General features: G+C 41.0%; 1 protein-coding gene across 7 annotated transcripts in view; it reads left to right on the top strand.

The window, feature by feature from the left end:
• The window catches only part of LOC117428558 (C-myc promoter-binding protein-like), a 38,609-nt gene extending 24,251 nt beyond the window's left edge, over positions 1–14,358 (top strand). For 3 of the 7 annotated variants that reach the window (XM_034047684.3, XM_058995421.1, XM_034047688.3), the window contains 18 exons: positions 274–409; positions 860–1,066; positions 1,370–1,498; positions 2,036–2,180; positions 2,706–2,834; positions 3,951–4,070; positions 4,820–4,969; positions 5,167–6,245; positions 6,549–6,747; positions 7,871–7,977; positions 8,279–8,454; positions 8,620–8,784; positions 10,310–10,517; positions 11,172–11,426; positions 11,638–11,755; positions 12,544–12,706; positions 12,900–12,964; positions 13,236–14,358. In XM_034047684.3, coding sequence (XP_033903575.3) covers positions 274–409; positions 860–1,066; positions 1,370–1,498; positions 2,036–2,180; positions 2,706–2,834; positions 3,951–4,070; positions 4,820–4,969; positions 5,167–6,245; positions 6,549–6,747; positions 7,871–7,977; positions 8,279–8,454; positions 8,620–8,784; positions 10,310–10,517; positions 11,172–11,426; positions 11,638–11,755; positions 12,544–12,706; positions 12,900–12,964; positions 13,236–13,372 — 3,688 coding nt within the window. In that variant the 3' untranslated portion in view covers positions 13,373–14,358. Of the gene's footprint in view, positions 1–273; positions 410–859; positions 1,067–1,369; positions 1,499–2,035; positions 2,181–2,705; positions 2,835–3,113; positions 3,216–3,950; positions 4,071–4,819; positions 4,970–5,166; positions 6,246–6,548; positions 6,748–7,870; positions 7,978–8,278; positions 8,455–8,619; positions 8,785–10,309; positions 10,518–11,171; positions 11,427–11,637; positions 11,756–12,543; positions 12,707–12,899; positions 12,965–13,235 lie in introns of all 7 variants that reach the window. The other 4 variants (XM_034047690.3, XM_034047691.3, XM_058995422.1 and 1 more) reach the window with 3 other exon arrangements.
• Positions 14,359–15,351: the final 993 nt, after the last annotated feature.

A 15,351-nucleotide genomic window follows, 5' to 3' on the forward strand; every position in this document is an offset into this window, starting at 1 on the left:
AGATCTCAAGGCACAGCCTGGGATACCCGAGTCTTTGGAATAAAGTCACGCATGCTGTAGTGTGCTCAGGTTTAGTGCAGAAGAGAGCAGAGGTGATTCAGAACAAGCCAGGAGGAACACAGTGATACAATTGAGGCCACGTGCATGTCTTTATGTTGGGTCTGTACTGGAGATTAAAGGTTTCACTGTGTGCGAAGATGCATTGAGAGTGATGTGAAGAAAGTGATTCTTCGTCTCAAGGTTTTGTTAACCTGTGAGAGTCGCTGTTTTTAGCTACAGTGGCTTTCCTGTGCTGATCCTGGAGCTGTTTGATCGTCCGGATGGTTTGCTGAAGACCCCGGCTACCAGACTGAACTCGAAGCAGAGCTCTCCCACTAGCCCCACACCCATGTTCAGGAGGACTAAACAGGTACTGATCAACCTTCTGTCATGCTGTAGGTTTTGAAGTTATTTCACAAGGAATTGACAAGGAAACAATAAAACGCTTAAACTCTGCCTGTTTATAAATTACTTTTATGTTTAAATCCTTGATTTATAAGGTGCCACATCGCAGATTCCTTTGATCAGCCCACCATTGGCATTGTAATAGCTTTTTTTTGTTCCTGCTCCAGATATTTTAAAGCCGGAAACAGTGAAAAATAAATAATACACTACAGTAAATCATATACTCCTTCCACAGCTGGCAAATTCTAAAAACTGTCTCTCAAAGATCTGTATCAAGATTATATCCTGGAAAGAATGGAAAACAACTTTGTGTTTGTGTGTCTTCACTGAGCAAATATTCTGCCAGATGTTTTTGTTATGTTTTAGGAGAAGACTTTTTACCATCTGAGTTAAATCATTTTTTTTTATTTTTCAGGAAATCAAGTCAGCCCACAAAATTGCAAAAAAGTACTCGTCCATACCACAGATGTGGTCCAAGTGTCTCTTGCGACACTGCTACGGCTTGTGGTTCATCTGTCTGCCTGCGTACGTCAAAGTGTGTCACTCAAAGATCAGGGCTCTGAGAACGGCATACGATGTGCTGAGAAAAATGCAAGTCAAGAAACTTGAGCCTCCTGACGAGGTGCGTACAGGAGCCTCTCAATGTTAACCCATGAAGTACCAAATTCATTTCTTTGAACGAAATCGGAACACAAGCTGTATTTCTGTAATTTGATACGTTGCATTTAGACTTAACTTTTGCAGTTTAAAAATACTGGTGTGAGTTAAAATTACAGTAACAGGTAGATGCCAGTTAAAAATGCTCCAAAACATTACAAAGTAGCCTGTCCTCAGATGTGGACAATGGCACTTAATGTATTCAGTTTTACAGTGGTGAATTGTGCATATTTCTTGTAAAATGAATGCCCCTGGTTTGTTTTTAAAGGTGTGTTACCGAGTTCTGATGCAGTTGTGTGGACAGTATGGTCAGCCAGTTTTAGCAGTTCGGGTTCTTTTTGAAATGAAGAAGGCTGGTGTTCACCCCAATGCTATTACATACGGTTATTATAACAAGGTACGGTATTGGCCAATAAGCTGTAGGTTCAATATGTTCTATAAATGTTAAGCAGACATGGTCACTTTGGGATTTTCCATTGAAAAATCTATCAAAGAAATACAAATCCTACTGTACTCCTAGGTCTTGTTATTAGAGGAACTGTCAGATTTCTGGGTGTAAGTAACATGCTAGTAATGTTGTTGTGTGCTGCAATAAATCACATGTCCAGCTGCTAGTAATATTATGACTGACACAGTCGTGTCAATTTGAAATCAACTCTGCAAATATTGATTGATCATATAACTGCCTACAAATAACACGTATCGCTCTCTGTAAAACCCATAGGGAACAACTTCATGATCGGTCTTTCACAGGGAATACTTGGGGTGCTATTGATTTGGTTGGCGGGGAATTAATTTAGTTTAATAGAAAGCCAGCGTGCATAAAACTAAATCGGTGATTGGGATGCATCTGTCTGGGAATATTGAGTGGCCTGAAGATCTGTCCTTTCAGTTTTCATGTATTCATGTCTTTGTGGGTTTTTTCCTTCCCTAGGCTGTTTTAGAAAGCACTTGGCCTTCCAGTACTAGGGGTGGTTACTTTCTCTGGATGAAATTGAGAAATGTCCTTCTAGGAGTTGTGCAGTTCAGAAGAGCCTTGAAAAAACCCCAGTCACACCCCCCGCAGACCCCTCTCTCAGGTATGCAGCCTTGCTTGGGTGAAGTATTTCTGTTGCGCTACAGCCTTTGGTTGTCTGTGTGAAGTTTCAGAATGAAAAAGATTATGAAACATGTTGCCATTTTGCCTTGTATCTTATATCAGCTTAATAAGAAAATCAGCCTGGTTTGACTGCCTGTTTATTTATACTGCATGCCAACATTGGAAAGGCTGTGTGGCATCTGACAAGTTTTTAATAGACTGATCCAACTTCGTTAACAGACAGGGATTTCTTATTTTATTGTAATCCCTCTCCCCACACACACACTCTTTTATCACACTATAGGCATTACAAAAAAGCAGTGAATAGTTCAAACGTACAATATTTCGTAAGGCAGTATACGATTAAATGCACCTCCTAAGTTAAATTGAAGTCAATCAAAGAAGGTTTCAATATTGTTGCACTTTTCATCTCCTGAGCCATTGGATACTGAAGTCCCCACTAGGAGACGCCTCCACATTTCGGACCATATCCTTTCATTGTTAACCTGTTGTTATCTTCAAGCAGATGGCAGTGACCTGGATGCTGTTAGTCATGGCAGCTTGGATAGCTCTAACGACACTAACACAGCGGAACAGGCTCCGTTCAGCACTGATTTAATCAAAGTAGATTCTACTGATGATAGATCTAGCACAGGTATTCCTTTATACCAGACTATTCAAACTGTCACCAGCACTCGTCATTCTGAAATCTCTCTTCTTTCCTTCTCTCATTGCTTCACGCTCTTCCCAACACTTTTTTTTTTGCATTTCCTTATTGTGCATTGCAAACATTCCCTTTTATTGTTTTTAAATGTTGTGCTCTTTTATCCCCCCCTTGTATTCTGACCCTCTTTCCTTTTACTTCCTTTCTCCCTGTCTCCCCCTCCTTGTCCCGTCCTTTTTGGTTGTTTTGTCTTTGCTCTCTTGCATGCAGCTAGCTGTGGGTATGGTAGCAGTCTAGTAGAGTACATGGAGAAAATTCCATACCCCACACAGGGGATTAGGTTTGAAATCAGACATCCCAGTGTCCTTTCAGGTAACTGTCTCATTTTACTTGTTCATTACTTTTTCCTGTCTCTTTATTTTGTGCATCTGTTAATGCTGTTTGTATTACACATTGTGGTTTAGCCTGAAAATGGTATTACTTTCGTAAAAACTTTAGCATCCATGTTGTGTGTAAGGAGTGATATGAGATTACACTGAAATAAATCTTAGAGTATTTTCTTTTACCTGGTCATTTCAGTGATATGGACTGAAAGCAGCTCTGTGCTAATGGATCTGTTCTGAAGAACAGGAGGGCAAACTAGGAGCTTGAAATCAGAACTTTTGTGAGACTCCATGTACTGTACAAGATGAAAGAAAATACTCTTAATGTTTAGATCAAGCAGTTGGTTACCAGGCAACCCCAACTGGCTTCACTTTCTTCTTGTCAGCTGTGAGTACGAGCTCATGTCTCAGATGTGGAGCTGATTAACGTATTTACAAATATTCAGGGCTGCAGTGCGAGTGGCAGCCATCCCCCTGCTTTCTGACTCCAGGGGGCATGAATTAAAATGCCCTCCTATGCTTTCAAATCAGCCGTGCTCGACAGTTTGCAGTGGGTAACGTGGCTGTGGGCGTAGGAAATGGATAGTAATGGCATACAATTCTGTGCTGCCAGATGAGTGTAGCATCATGAGCACATAATGTATAAGACAGTTCAGTGCCGTTTCTTCTTCATCGTAGTATCATCTGATCTGTTTGTGTGTGTGTGTGTTTGTGTGGTGATCAGGTGGTCAGTCTGACCTTGGGTACAACTCTCTGTCGAAAGAGGAGGTGAGGCGGGGTGACGCTGCTACACAGGATGGTCCAGTGGAGACGGAGGACAAGAAGGAGAGCGACTCCAGCTCACGTATGTAGATCTCTACAAGACTGACTGAAAAGTGAACAGTTATAATAAAATTGAAATGCAGGGCTTGGTTTTATTTCATTATAAATTGGGTGAGGTCCTAGATAATTAAGAAAGTCTCAATTACAGTATGAAGACAGTCATGACTTCATCTGCTGGACTAGTGCCATCATGGCCTCATCTGCTTGACTTTCTTATAAATCTATTCTGAATATTCTCTCCAGTGTGTTCTAACGTTTTGAAATGCCAGTGCAGTCTGTCAGGTATTGCAGTTTAATACTGTAAATGGGGAAGTATTGCATCTTCGCCCAAATCTCTGAACTGACAATCCTCAACAGAAGTGCCACCTGCTGGTGTATAGTTTATTTAATGTTTTATTGTTATGAAGCCAGGCAGTTTTTGTTTTTTATATATCACGTTCAAAATGCTCTGATACTAACATGTAGGGCTGGATTTCCAAACAGCTGATGCATTTCTAAAAGGAAAACTCTTAAACTGTTCTAAAATAGGGAAGAAAATGACAAGTACAGACAAGATCCCTAAATTACTATTACAATGTGAGCAAACTTTGAAAAAGGACTTTGAAGCCCCCTTTGCTTCCCTGTAGTGAATGAATCTGATATTGCTTTGCTTCCCCGTAGTGAATGAATCTGATATTGCTTTGCTGGGTGAGAGTCCTTTATAACCAGGTGCAGTGCCGCAGGGATTGTTTGTATATTTGTTACAGACTTGTCTCTTTTTTTTCTCACCAGTTTCAGAAAGCGAGAGTGTAAAGGGGAGTGGTGACTCTGTTCCTCAGTTTGATTGTCAAGAAGCAGCCTGTGGATTTAAACCTCCCGGGGGAATCGTCCGTGTCAGCTGCCCTTTTGAGGCAGTCAACGAGTCAGGCGACACGAGCAATGGTCAGCACTTTGTTTTATTTTCCTCCACTTGCAGTTTGCTCACTCATTGACTAACCTTATGCATCTAAAAGACTATTGCCAAAAAGTATAGACATTGTTTTGATTTTTGAATCATAGTTTTTAATAGAACTGTGTAGATGTTCCTGAAAAACTCAAATCTGTGTTGCTCTTATCTCTTTTTTTTTCCCCTTCTTTAGATCATGTTGCAGGACTTATGTTCACCACCTGTTTAGAGGAGATTGGCTATGTTCAAAACAACAGCCTTCGGAAGAGACACAAGAGTGCCGTGGAAGGGAGTTTGAAGGAACCAATGAGCTGGGGAGACCGGAACCGCAACCTCAGTGGAGACACAATCCTGGGGCTGCAGATGAACAAAAGGGGGGTTGTGGAGACTGACACCAGGAAGATGGCTGAGAAACTGGGAGCTGACATCAAGATCCTTTCAAACGCTGTCCAGACCGTGAGACCGAACACTCTGGACATTGGAAACGGCACCCACAGGTCAAAAGCTGTAAACCGAGACAGTCCGGAGAAGGACTCCAGCGACGAAGACGCGGCTTTCGAAGCTGATAAAATAGACTCGCCCTCTATCTTCAACCTAGAGGACCTTGACGACGAGCCGGCCAGCGCTGGGAAGTCTGTGAAAGTGGCGGCTCGGAAGCCACGCAGGGTGGAGAGGTCCAGCAGCAGCAGCAGCTTTGCAGCCAGGCCGGTCGAGATGGGCTTCGACCCTCTCTCCCTGTTCGCAGCCCAGACGGAGCAGCAGACTGAGGAAGAAGAGGAAGTGAGGAGCCTCTCCACCCCCTCCGCACGGAGAGAACTGGCCGAGGAGATCGAAATGTACATGAACAACATGAGCAGCCCCCTGGTCAGCCGTGCCCCCAGCGTGGACCTGCAGAGGACGAGGGACGACGACCCCACCTGTATCCAGAGCCCCTCCGTGGAGGAAAAGAACTCCAGGAGGTCCAGCCTTCCCCCAAGCTCCCCCAGAGCTGTGGGGCTTCCCCGCTCCAGGACCTATCACTCCAAGACAGACAGCAAGCTAAGAGATAGGCTGTGGTCGTCTCCCTCCTTCTCATCGAACAGCCCGCAGAGGGAGCTGCCTCCAGACCCCGAAGGAGCAGTGGCGATGTCCCCGTCGTCTTTTAATCTGGACACCTTACTAACACCCACCTTTGATGTGCTCAAGAGCAGCATGTTTTCAGCCGGGAAAGGAGTAGCAGAAAAAGCCAGCAAGTGGTATTCCAGATTTGCTACCTACTCCACTTCTTCTAAGGTGCTTTCTTTTTAAACAACTCTTTGAAATGATAGTAACATTATTAAAACAGAACGGTGGTGCACATTTTGTGATTTCAGAAAAACAAACTGGCTGGACAGTTCATGTCAAATCTCTGTTATTTATCCAGGAATGCAACATTTTAGAAAAATCTAGTCTAAAATTTAAATTCACCAGCAGATGGCAGTATGCCCATAATTGAAAACCTAAATGTTGCTTTTACCATTCTGTTCAGTTCTAAAGCACTGAAAAGCACGTGGTACTGTAGTATTTAATGTGTTCTTGTATGGTCTTCAATTACAGGATCTCAATTACGACAGATCTAGCATATCATCTGGTGGGTTGATAGACCCTGAGTCCTCTTCATTGATGGATGATGATGTCTACAGTGAATATGAAGGGGCAGCGTCCCCTCAAGGAAACAACATTGCATACGTGGCTAAGGGGGTGGGACAGAGCCAGACGTCTCACGACAGCACTTCAAAGCAACCACATCACACAGGTAAGGACCCATGTATTGCCGTGCACCTGCAGCTGTATTAACCATGCATTTACTACATTTATACAGCACCCTGAAGTCATGTATTATTTTAAGGGGCTAGAACATCTCTGAGATGCCATGGCGTTAAGGGCGCTATGTAAAAAAAATGAAATGGTATTGTATTGTAAGATGCAAAAAGCCTACAAACAGGCTTATGTACTGTAAGCACTATGTTTCCAAGCACTACTGCTGTCTGACTTGCACCTCAAAGTATATCAAAGGTTTGTGAAGTATTGAAAAGATTGCATTAGTGAAGGGTCCTTCCACAGTACAGTACGTTTACAACTTGCTGTCAACAACAGGTTTTAATTGTGAATGAACTTCATGTGTGAATGATCAAATCATGAAGTAACAACGGAGCACTGTAAATAATCAATTGATATTTACTCAGTAGTTACCAAGTACAGTAACGTTGATGGAAATAAGACTCCCATTGCATAGCAGTTTGATTCATTGCTGGTTTTACTTTGAGTTTAATAGAACACACCTGACCACAGCTTGTTACTTATACACTGCGGCTAATCGAGCTCATAGTAAAACCTGGAATGGGTGAAACTGCTATGCAGTAGAAGTCTTATTTCCATCCCTGAAGTAATTAACCAATTATAGTATAATGGCACAATAATTACAGTATTTCTGACTGTTGAATAGACAATATGAACATAATATAAATGAATATATGAATATAAATGTGTGCATTAAGGTTTCAGATTTGCTTTTCAGAACAGGTTCTGTATGGACTCAGTCAATTTCTGATCTTCGAGTGCCTCAATCAAAGGCCTTGTTTTCCTCTCTTTAAGAGCTCCATCATCTTCGTTTAGCAACACGCTATAGCTACTAAAAGCATGTTACTGATTGTAAAGTGTTTCAAGGGTTTGCTGGTTAAAGTGCTTGTGAAAAAAAAGACTTTCTTTATCAAAGACATGAAAGCAGGTCAATCGAATAATATCCCTGACCAAAATATAAATAAATCACTACATTGTCTGACAACAGTCTTTTGTAGACATAATGAGTTCCAGTAAGTGAAGGGTAATCTTAATGGTAAAGCAATGCTAACCATTGTTACTGATTCTTCATTGTGCAGGTAGTGTACTGTCCACAGGCTCCAACTTCCCATTGCCTGACAAGTCGGAACTGGATTCGTCTCGTTACACCAGCAACACCAGTATATTTCAAAATTATGCCATGGAGGTAAGATGCTTATAGAAACATGAAGTTTAGTAGATATTTTTAGTTTTGATTATGGATGGAAAGAAGACTCCCATTGCATAGCGGTGTGATCCATTCCTGGTTTTACTATGAGTTTTTAATAAGACACACCTGAGCTTGTTACCTACATGCTGTGGCTAATCAAGCTCGTAGTAAAACCTGGAATGGGTAAAACTGCTACGCAAAAGGAATCTTATTTGCATCCATGGTTGTGATTTATAAATAACAGCTTGATTTGAAATCATTTGTTGGTAAAAGATTGTTTGCATCTTGAATGTTTCAGGTCCTCATTTCAAGCTGCTCACGCTGTAAGACCTGCGACTGTCTGGTCTATGATGAGGAGATCATGGCAGGATGGACTGCAGACGACTCCAACCTCAACACCACCTGTCCCTTCTGCGGGAGTCCCTTCCTGCCCTTCCTCAACATCGAGATCCGAGACCTCCGGGGACCCGGCAGGTACAAGGCCCCACACAGCATTCAAATTCACGTTGTACGTTTTAACTGCAGGCCTTTACTGCATACTAGTGGCTTTTGACGGCATGGCCACTTGCATAGAAGTTTGACCTGAACTGGAATGTGTCTTTTGGAAATTCATCAACTGTCGCTTATTTTTTAAAACAGGTGTTTTTTGAAGTACGGCCCATCTGTGGAGGAAGGCGTGTCCACAGCCTGCTCTACGGTTCCTAAGGAATTCCTGGAGACAAGGAATTCTGTCATCTCCCTTGCTGACCCAGACATGGCTATCTCTCCGAAGATCACAGTACCGGAATGCCTAGATCCCGAAAGGTAAAACATCTCCCCTGAAATGCAGTTCCAGGGTACTGCTGTAAATGATGCTGTCTGTTAGACAGGGACCCTTCCATTCATCACGAAGGGGAACTCCCTTTCACCACGCCCTTACACGGGATTGTTATACCAAAGCTGTTCTGGGCCCGCCCAGAAACAGTCCATCAAATGGCCGCCCCTCCCCCCGACATCACTTCCGGAGTTGGGGTATGTAGCGCTGCCATTGTAGGACTGGCCTTCAGAATCCTTTTTCTTTGATGCATCGTACTCGTTTATTATTTTCTGAAAGTGTCTGATTGAGCCTGCCCGCTTATGGGCTCAAGCTCTGTGGCAGAGTTTGTCGTCCCTGACTCATCTTCAAGATGTAATTGGGCAGTAATGGTCATTCTCAGCAAGATAATTGACCGCAGCAACAATTTAGCACCCCGAGTTTAAGGCTAGGATACTTAATTGAATGGTCAATTATTGAGCAGGGTAGCCGTGTGGAAAGCCCAGTTAGAAACAAAACATACTGTAGAATAATGTTAGCTCTAACTGGATGAGACCATCTGTGAACTGTTAATGTATTTCAAGTAAAAGATTACGGTTTGCTCATTTGTTGTCAATTCCACTTCTCATGTTTTTGTTTCTGCTGTTGAGAAACCTAGCTTTGTTTTTTGTTTTTTAATCACTACCAAAGATTGATTGACTAATTTGATTCAAAGCACAGCTGAAAAGCTTAAGAGATTTATTTATTTATTTATGTATGTATTTGATTATTGTTCTTCCTTCCTTCTAAACATAATTTACCAGAAGAGAAATCCATTAATGTCTTCTCTAATTAGAATCTGATTGCTTTGATGTGGCCTTGGTAGAATTGCACTCCAGAACCGTTTGCAGTAGAATCTGCATTTTAAAACAGGTCTCTTCAAACCGCGTCTGCCTCACTGGCACCTGGCACGATTGCAGCTGAATCATTCACACTCATGTATTCATATTATTTTTAATCCAGAACAATGTGGAAACAGGGTTAATGACCAAAGGGATCAGGAATAATGTACATGTTGAGATGAATACGTTCAGTGTAGTTCTAGAAATAAAAGGAGTGCTAACCAAGTTTTAAAATCAATTTTTGTACCGCTGTTAGCTTGTATTTATATACTTCAAATTGGAATATGCAGATATTTCAAACACAGAGCTAAAGATAAAAATGTAGCTGCTGTTTTCATCAAGCTTGTTTCTCCTCTGCATTTTACTGCATGCTTACAAACACACCATTCTGCTTGGGGCTGTGTTTGTTTTGTTTTTTTTTGGTTTTTTTTAAGCAACTGTAATAGATGTGAGAGGGATGAAATAAAACTCCTATTGCATATCAATTTCATCCATTCCAGGTTTTACTATGATCTTGATTAGCTCTAGCGTATAGGTGTGTCTTATTAAACTCGTAGTAAACTGTTATGCAATGGGAGTGTGTTTAAATCTATCTTTTGAATGTGCCTATTCATAGCACAGAAGCATCCCTCATCGTGTTTGTTTTGGTTGTCAGTAGAAGCACTCGCTGTGGATGCACCCCTGCTAAGTCCATTGAGATTCCCTCGGAGAGGAAGTGGGGTGTCAGTGATTCGGGCTGTGCGGGGCACCCCGTGGCTCGGAGCGCCACTACCTTCTGTCCACTGGAGGAGGACGATGCCCCCCGAAGAAACACCCACAGTGTACCCACAGGGAGCCTGCCCTCCAGGTTCAGTGATGTTGCAGTAAGAGGATTTCATTTCTCCCCTCCGTTCCTCTGGTCAGCTGAGCTTGTTCACCTCATATGCAGGGGAGTCTGTTCTGAGCAGGGATGGCATCAGTTCCTGTTTTTCAATTTCAATTCCATTTCCAATTCCTTTTTAAAATCAATTTCCAATTCCATTTTAATCAATCCCAACACATCATTGATCAAAATCAATGAGCAATATTGTGTTAAAATGAGCTTCTCGCAGTGGCAACAGATTACTTAAATTGACGTCACTGTTAGTCAATGAAAGCAGCTGAACAATTATGTCTCTAAATATGAAGGAATTGGAATTGAAATTGGGATTGATTTTAAGAAGGAACCCTGGTTCTGTGGCAGTTAAAGTTAAGCCTACTAAATAGTAAACATACCGTGCTGTAGGCAAAGAAACGACAAGAAAATCATGAAATGAGTAAGATGTTTACTGGTTACTCGGTGGCTAAATATTATTATGAATTACGTTAATTGCACAATACTAATACTAACTAATGAATAAATATTATAAGCTAGATTGGAGCCTTTTTTCCCTTTTTTCTCCTGCTATCCCCAGCTTTGGGTGGAGAGATTTCAGGATGTACTATGCTGTGTTTGCACTTTCACTAACGCTGGTTGTACTTTTTCTGATCTGTTTCAGGATCTTCTGAGCTTTGAATGGAGGCTACACAATCCAGACCCGGTCACGGTTCCCTATCTCAGTCCTCTCGTACTGTGGAAAGAACTGGAAAGCTTGCTGGAAAACGAAGGGGATCATGTGATAACGGTGGCAGACTTCGTGGACCATCATCCCATTGTGTTCTGGAATCTGGTGTGGTATTTCAGACGACTTGATCTGCCAAGCAATTTGCCAGGCTTAATACTGTCCTCTGAACATTGCAACAGAGGGTCAAAGGTAGGAGGATTGCTTCAGGCAAACCATCTGTTATCTAAAACTCATGTATAACTGTATAACCTGAATCTTATAGAAGCATCTCCCTGCTATGAATTAGGCAAAATTTTCATTTCATTGTTATGCAATAGGACTGTTCATTTGTCCGTATGGGTCTATTATAATAATTGTATTATAACGTATCATTTTTATTGTATTTATTTGTTTCAACCAGGTTCCTCGAAACTGGTTGTCAGAAGATAGCAAACATGTTTTAATCCAGATTCTGTGGGACAATCTTAAACTACACCAGGATCCAGGACAGCCGTTCTACATCCTGTGGAACACGCACAGTAAGTGCCGCTCTGGTCTGTTTTGTGAAAGGTTTCATGCATACTTGCTTATCGTACTGTTTTTGTGTTGAGCTGAATTTTTATTCGGCACCATTAATAACTTTTAGACCAGCGGGATACTAACAGAACTCTGTTCTCTGTTTTACAGGTCTTCTTTGTATTTGCTGTAGATGTAACTTATTTGTGCCCTTTTCGTGTGTTTCACAGCTGCTGACGTGTGTTTCTTGAGTTGTCCCTTGGCCACATTGTTTTCCTTCTTTTCCGCTCTTCACATTCTTGTTTGCAGAATGTTTCACTTTGTTGTTCTTTTTGATTTAGCTGTCTCACCAATTAAGTGCCATTGTCCTCAACTGGCATCTACCTGTTATTAACATTTTGTCTTAACTATATTGTTAGGATAACTTTAATTTTGTTAACCGGAAAAAATAAGTCACTGTTAATTCTGCAACTATAGCCCTTCAGATGCTTTTATGATGCTTCAATATAAAATAAGAAACTGAAGCCTAAAAACGATACATTTCTTGGTGTTTTCCTCCCCACAGCGATGATAAAGCTCCATGTTCTATGTGTTGAGCTTCATAGCCGGTGTAAAATTTCCTCAAAATAGGACGCAGCAGTTTGTAGCCAAAACAAAGGATTTACATTTTTTCTATGAAGAAATATTGTTTTAGAATGTATCAAATGACATACATACAGCTTGTGTTGAGAGTTTTTCAAAGAAAAATGAATGTGGTGCTTCATGTGTTAAATATGGTAGAGGTAATAATGTGTACCCTTGTCCTGCGCAGGTGTGAAATACCCCATGGTAGACTCTGTTCAAAAGGGAGAGGAGCCCTTCAATGAAGAGTTCTTGCAGAGCGTGGTGAAGAGCATTCAGATGAACGACGTCTATCGGCCCATGAGTCAAATCTTAGAGATTCTAGGTAAACAACTGGGCATGAAAAGACAGAGGTAAGAATCGGGTTTAACAAAACAAACCTGTTACTGCCAGCGTGTTCAAACAAATAAAGCTGTCTGTGTTTACTGTTCGACCTACCTTCGCTTATTCATTGATTTGTTTTATTGTTATGTGTGTGCTATTTGTATGCAATTCAAAAACATTATAATTGCAGCTGTTGCTTGTCATCTTTCTTCCATTTTTTAGAAGCTTATACAGAGAAATCCTGTTCCTTTCTCTGGTTGCCCTTGGAAAAGACAACATTGATATTGGTAAGATGCTGTTCAATTCAGTTATTTACTAGCTAGCTATAATAAAGGCAGACTGCACCAGAAGGGGTGCCCCATTTTATCATTGACAAAATCAGAATGGTACAGTACCTCAAACTTCACCTGCATTGCTTTACTATTTTAACCTTCTAAAATAAAGAAAAGACCTAAAACGGACCAGTTTCGCCATATTGGCTTGCATTGTGCTCCAGACTCCAGATGTCGGTGTGTTCATTTTTTTGCTGAACGTATTGTTGTGTTTTTAATTAAACAGATGCATTTGATAGAGAGTACAAGATGGCCTATGATCGTCTGACTCCCATCCAGGTGAAGTTTACACATAACTGTGATCGTCCTCCCAGCACTGGAGTCATGGAGTGCCGCAAGACCTTCGGAGAACCGTATCTGTAAAAACCATCCCCACCACACGAGGCTGCGCTGTACAGGCAGAAACGCAGCCCAGCGTCAGTGTCATCTCATCAGGCAGATGTTTAAAGCCGTCTTCATGTGTGCAATTCAAAAAAGAAAAACAACAATGCAAGAACAGCTAGAATCAACTCTTAAAATACTGTAAATTAATACAGCGTTAGGTCAAAAGCAGGTAACACAAAAGTGAAGCTTACCACGTGCACATTTCACGTTTCTGACACTGGCAGCACAGTGTGAAACGCACAGCATTCAAATGCTGTTTCAGCCTGTTACATGTGCTGTTTGCTATTCTTCAAAATGTACGGTACTGGAATTGAATGTCCTTTTAAACAACATCACAGAAATGTACAAAGTGTGTTGAATACAATGCAAATGTATATACTACATTAGAGCCTTTTATAAATGAGCATTTATACTATATAGCGATATCATAATATTGGCAATATTGTACCTTATTACTCAACTATTTATATAACCGACATTATTTATTTCAAAATGTTTTGCTTGTAGTTTGTGTGTTATCGCTGATCAAGGTGACTCCTATACATTTATAATATAGGGGGGGTGGATTTAGTAGCGGGTCCTTGGGTACGCAGGTACATACGTACTTATATCATACTTCCATTTTTATTAAAGCTTCTCGAATTGTGTTGAAACTTGGTACGGTCGTTCCTTGGTAGGTGTTATGCACATAGGTCATAGTGACTAAATCTTGGAAGTCACTTGTTCAGATTTGAATATTTGTAAACATTTACTACAAGAAGCTATTTAACAAAATGTAAATGCAGGTTCTGGTGACCTCCTTTCTGACGACTGATTAGCAGAAGGCTGTCTTTGACGGCTCTTGAATTGTCCACTATGAGATGTTTTTGTACATGTACAGCTACCGCCAAAAGTTTTGCATCTCCTAGAATTTTAGGATTGAGACATTTAATTAAAAAAAAAAAAAAAAAAAAAAAAAAAAAAAACTGTGAACATCATTTAGATCTTTTATTTAACATCATGTAACCAAATAAACTACAAAATGATATCGCAAAAGTCTACCAGAAGATATAATAGTAGTACAGACATTTCAAAATCCTCACTTTTTTCAGTTTTTCGTTAAGTATATGGGAAAACTGCGAAGCGGTATGTAATCCGATATGTTAACGTAACATTATTCAGCAGGTTTCATTTGACTTTATGAAGCAAAATTATTCATTCTAGAGGGTGATGCAAATCCTTTGGCCATCACTGTAGATGTATGCATGTTACAGACAACAAATACGTGTGATAACCACCTTGAATAGCTCGTTTGTGCTGCAGTTAATTAAATACAAATCTACTAGAAGCAGCTCCTGTTCCAGCACAGAATAGTCACTTTTTCATTCTGCTTGGACCCGCTGATCCGCGGCCGCACAAATAAACGTTTCTAATTGTTTTATTAAAATTGTACAGACTTTTTAGCAGGGATTTATCTAGTGAGTTATAAAAATATTCGAGGTAAACTTGAAATGTTTTTAAACCTTAAAGTCCTTGTACTATATTTGAGGCATTCATGTACACTGTAGTCTAACAGTATGCTTGAAATGGGTACACATGTATGCAGTGCAATACGAAATGCGTTCCAGTATGTCGCGTAGTTACTGCTGGGGCTGCCAGGGTTTAGAAGTGCTACAGTTAATCAGGTGATGCTTTTCTCACTGCCAGTAATCAAGCACAGGAACATCGAAAGTGCATAATACTACAGCAGTGCCCTTGCCTTGGCGATGTATTCCCTGCTGGGGAGGGGGGCTTTAACCTCTGCAGAACTCAATTGAGATGCATTGCCATAACTCCGTCTCGATGCTGACGTGTGATCCACTTACCCTGTTCCCTTTCCATAGGTCGAAATCCATAAAAGGCTTTCATTTTAACCTGAGAATTTGACAGAGTAGTGCACTTTACAGTGTAAATGGGCCCTGTAGGGGGAAGGCTGCTGT

The sequence above is a fragment of the Acipenser ruthenus genome, chromosome 21 (assembly GCF_902713425.1).
Source record: "Acipenser ruthenus chromosome 21, fAciRut3.2 maternal haplotype, whole genome shotgun sequence".
In the NCBI taxonomy this organism is placed as follows: Eukaryota; Metazoa; Chordata; class Actinopteri; order Acipenseriformes; family Acipenseridae; genus Acipenser; species Acipenser ruthenus.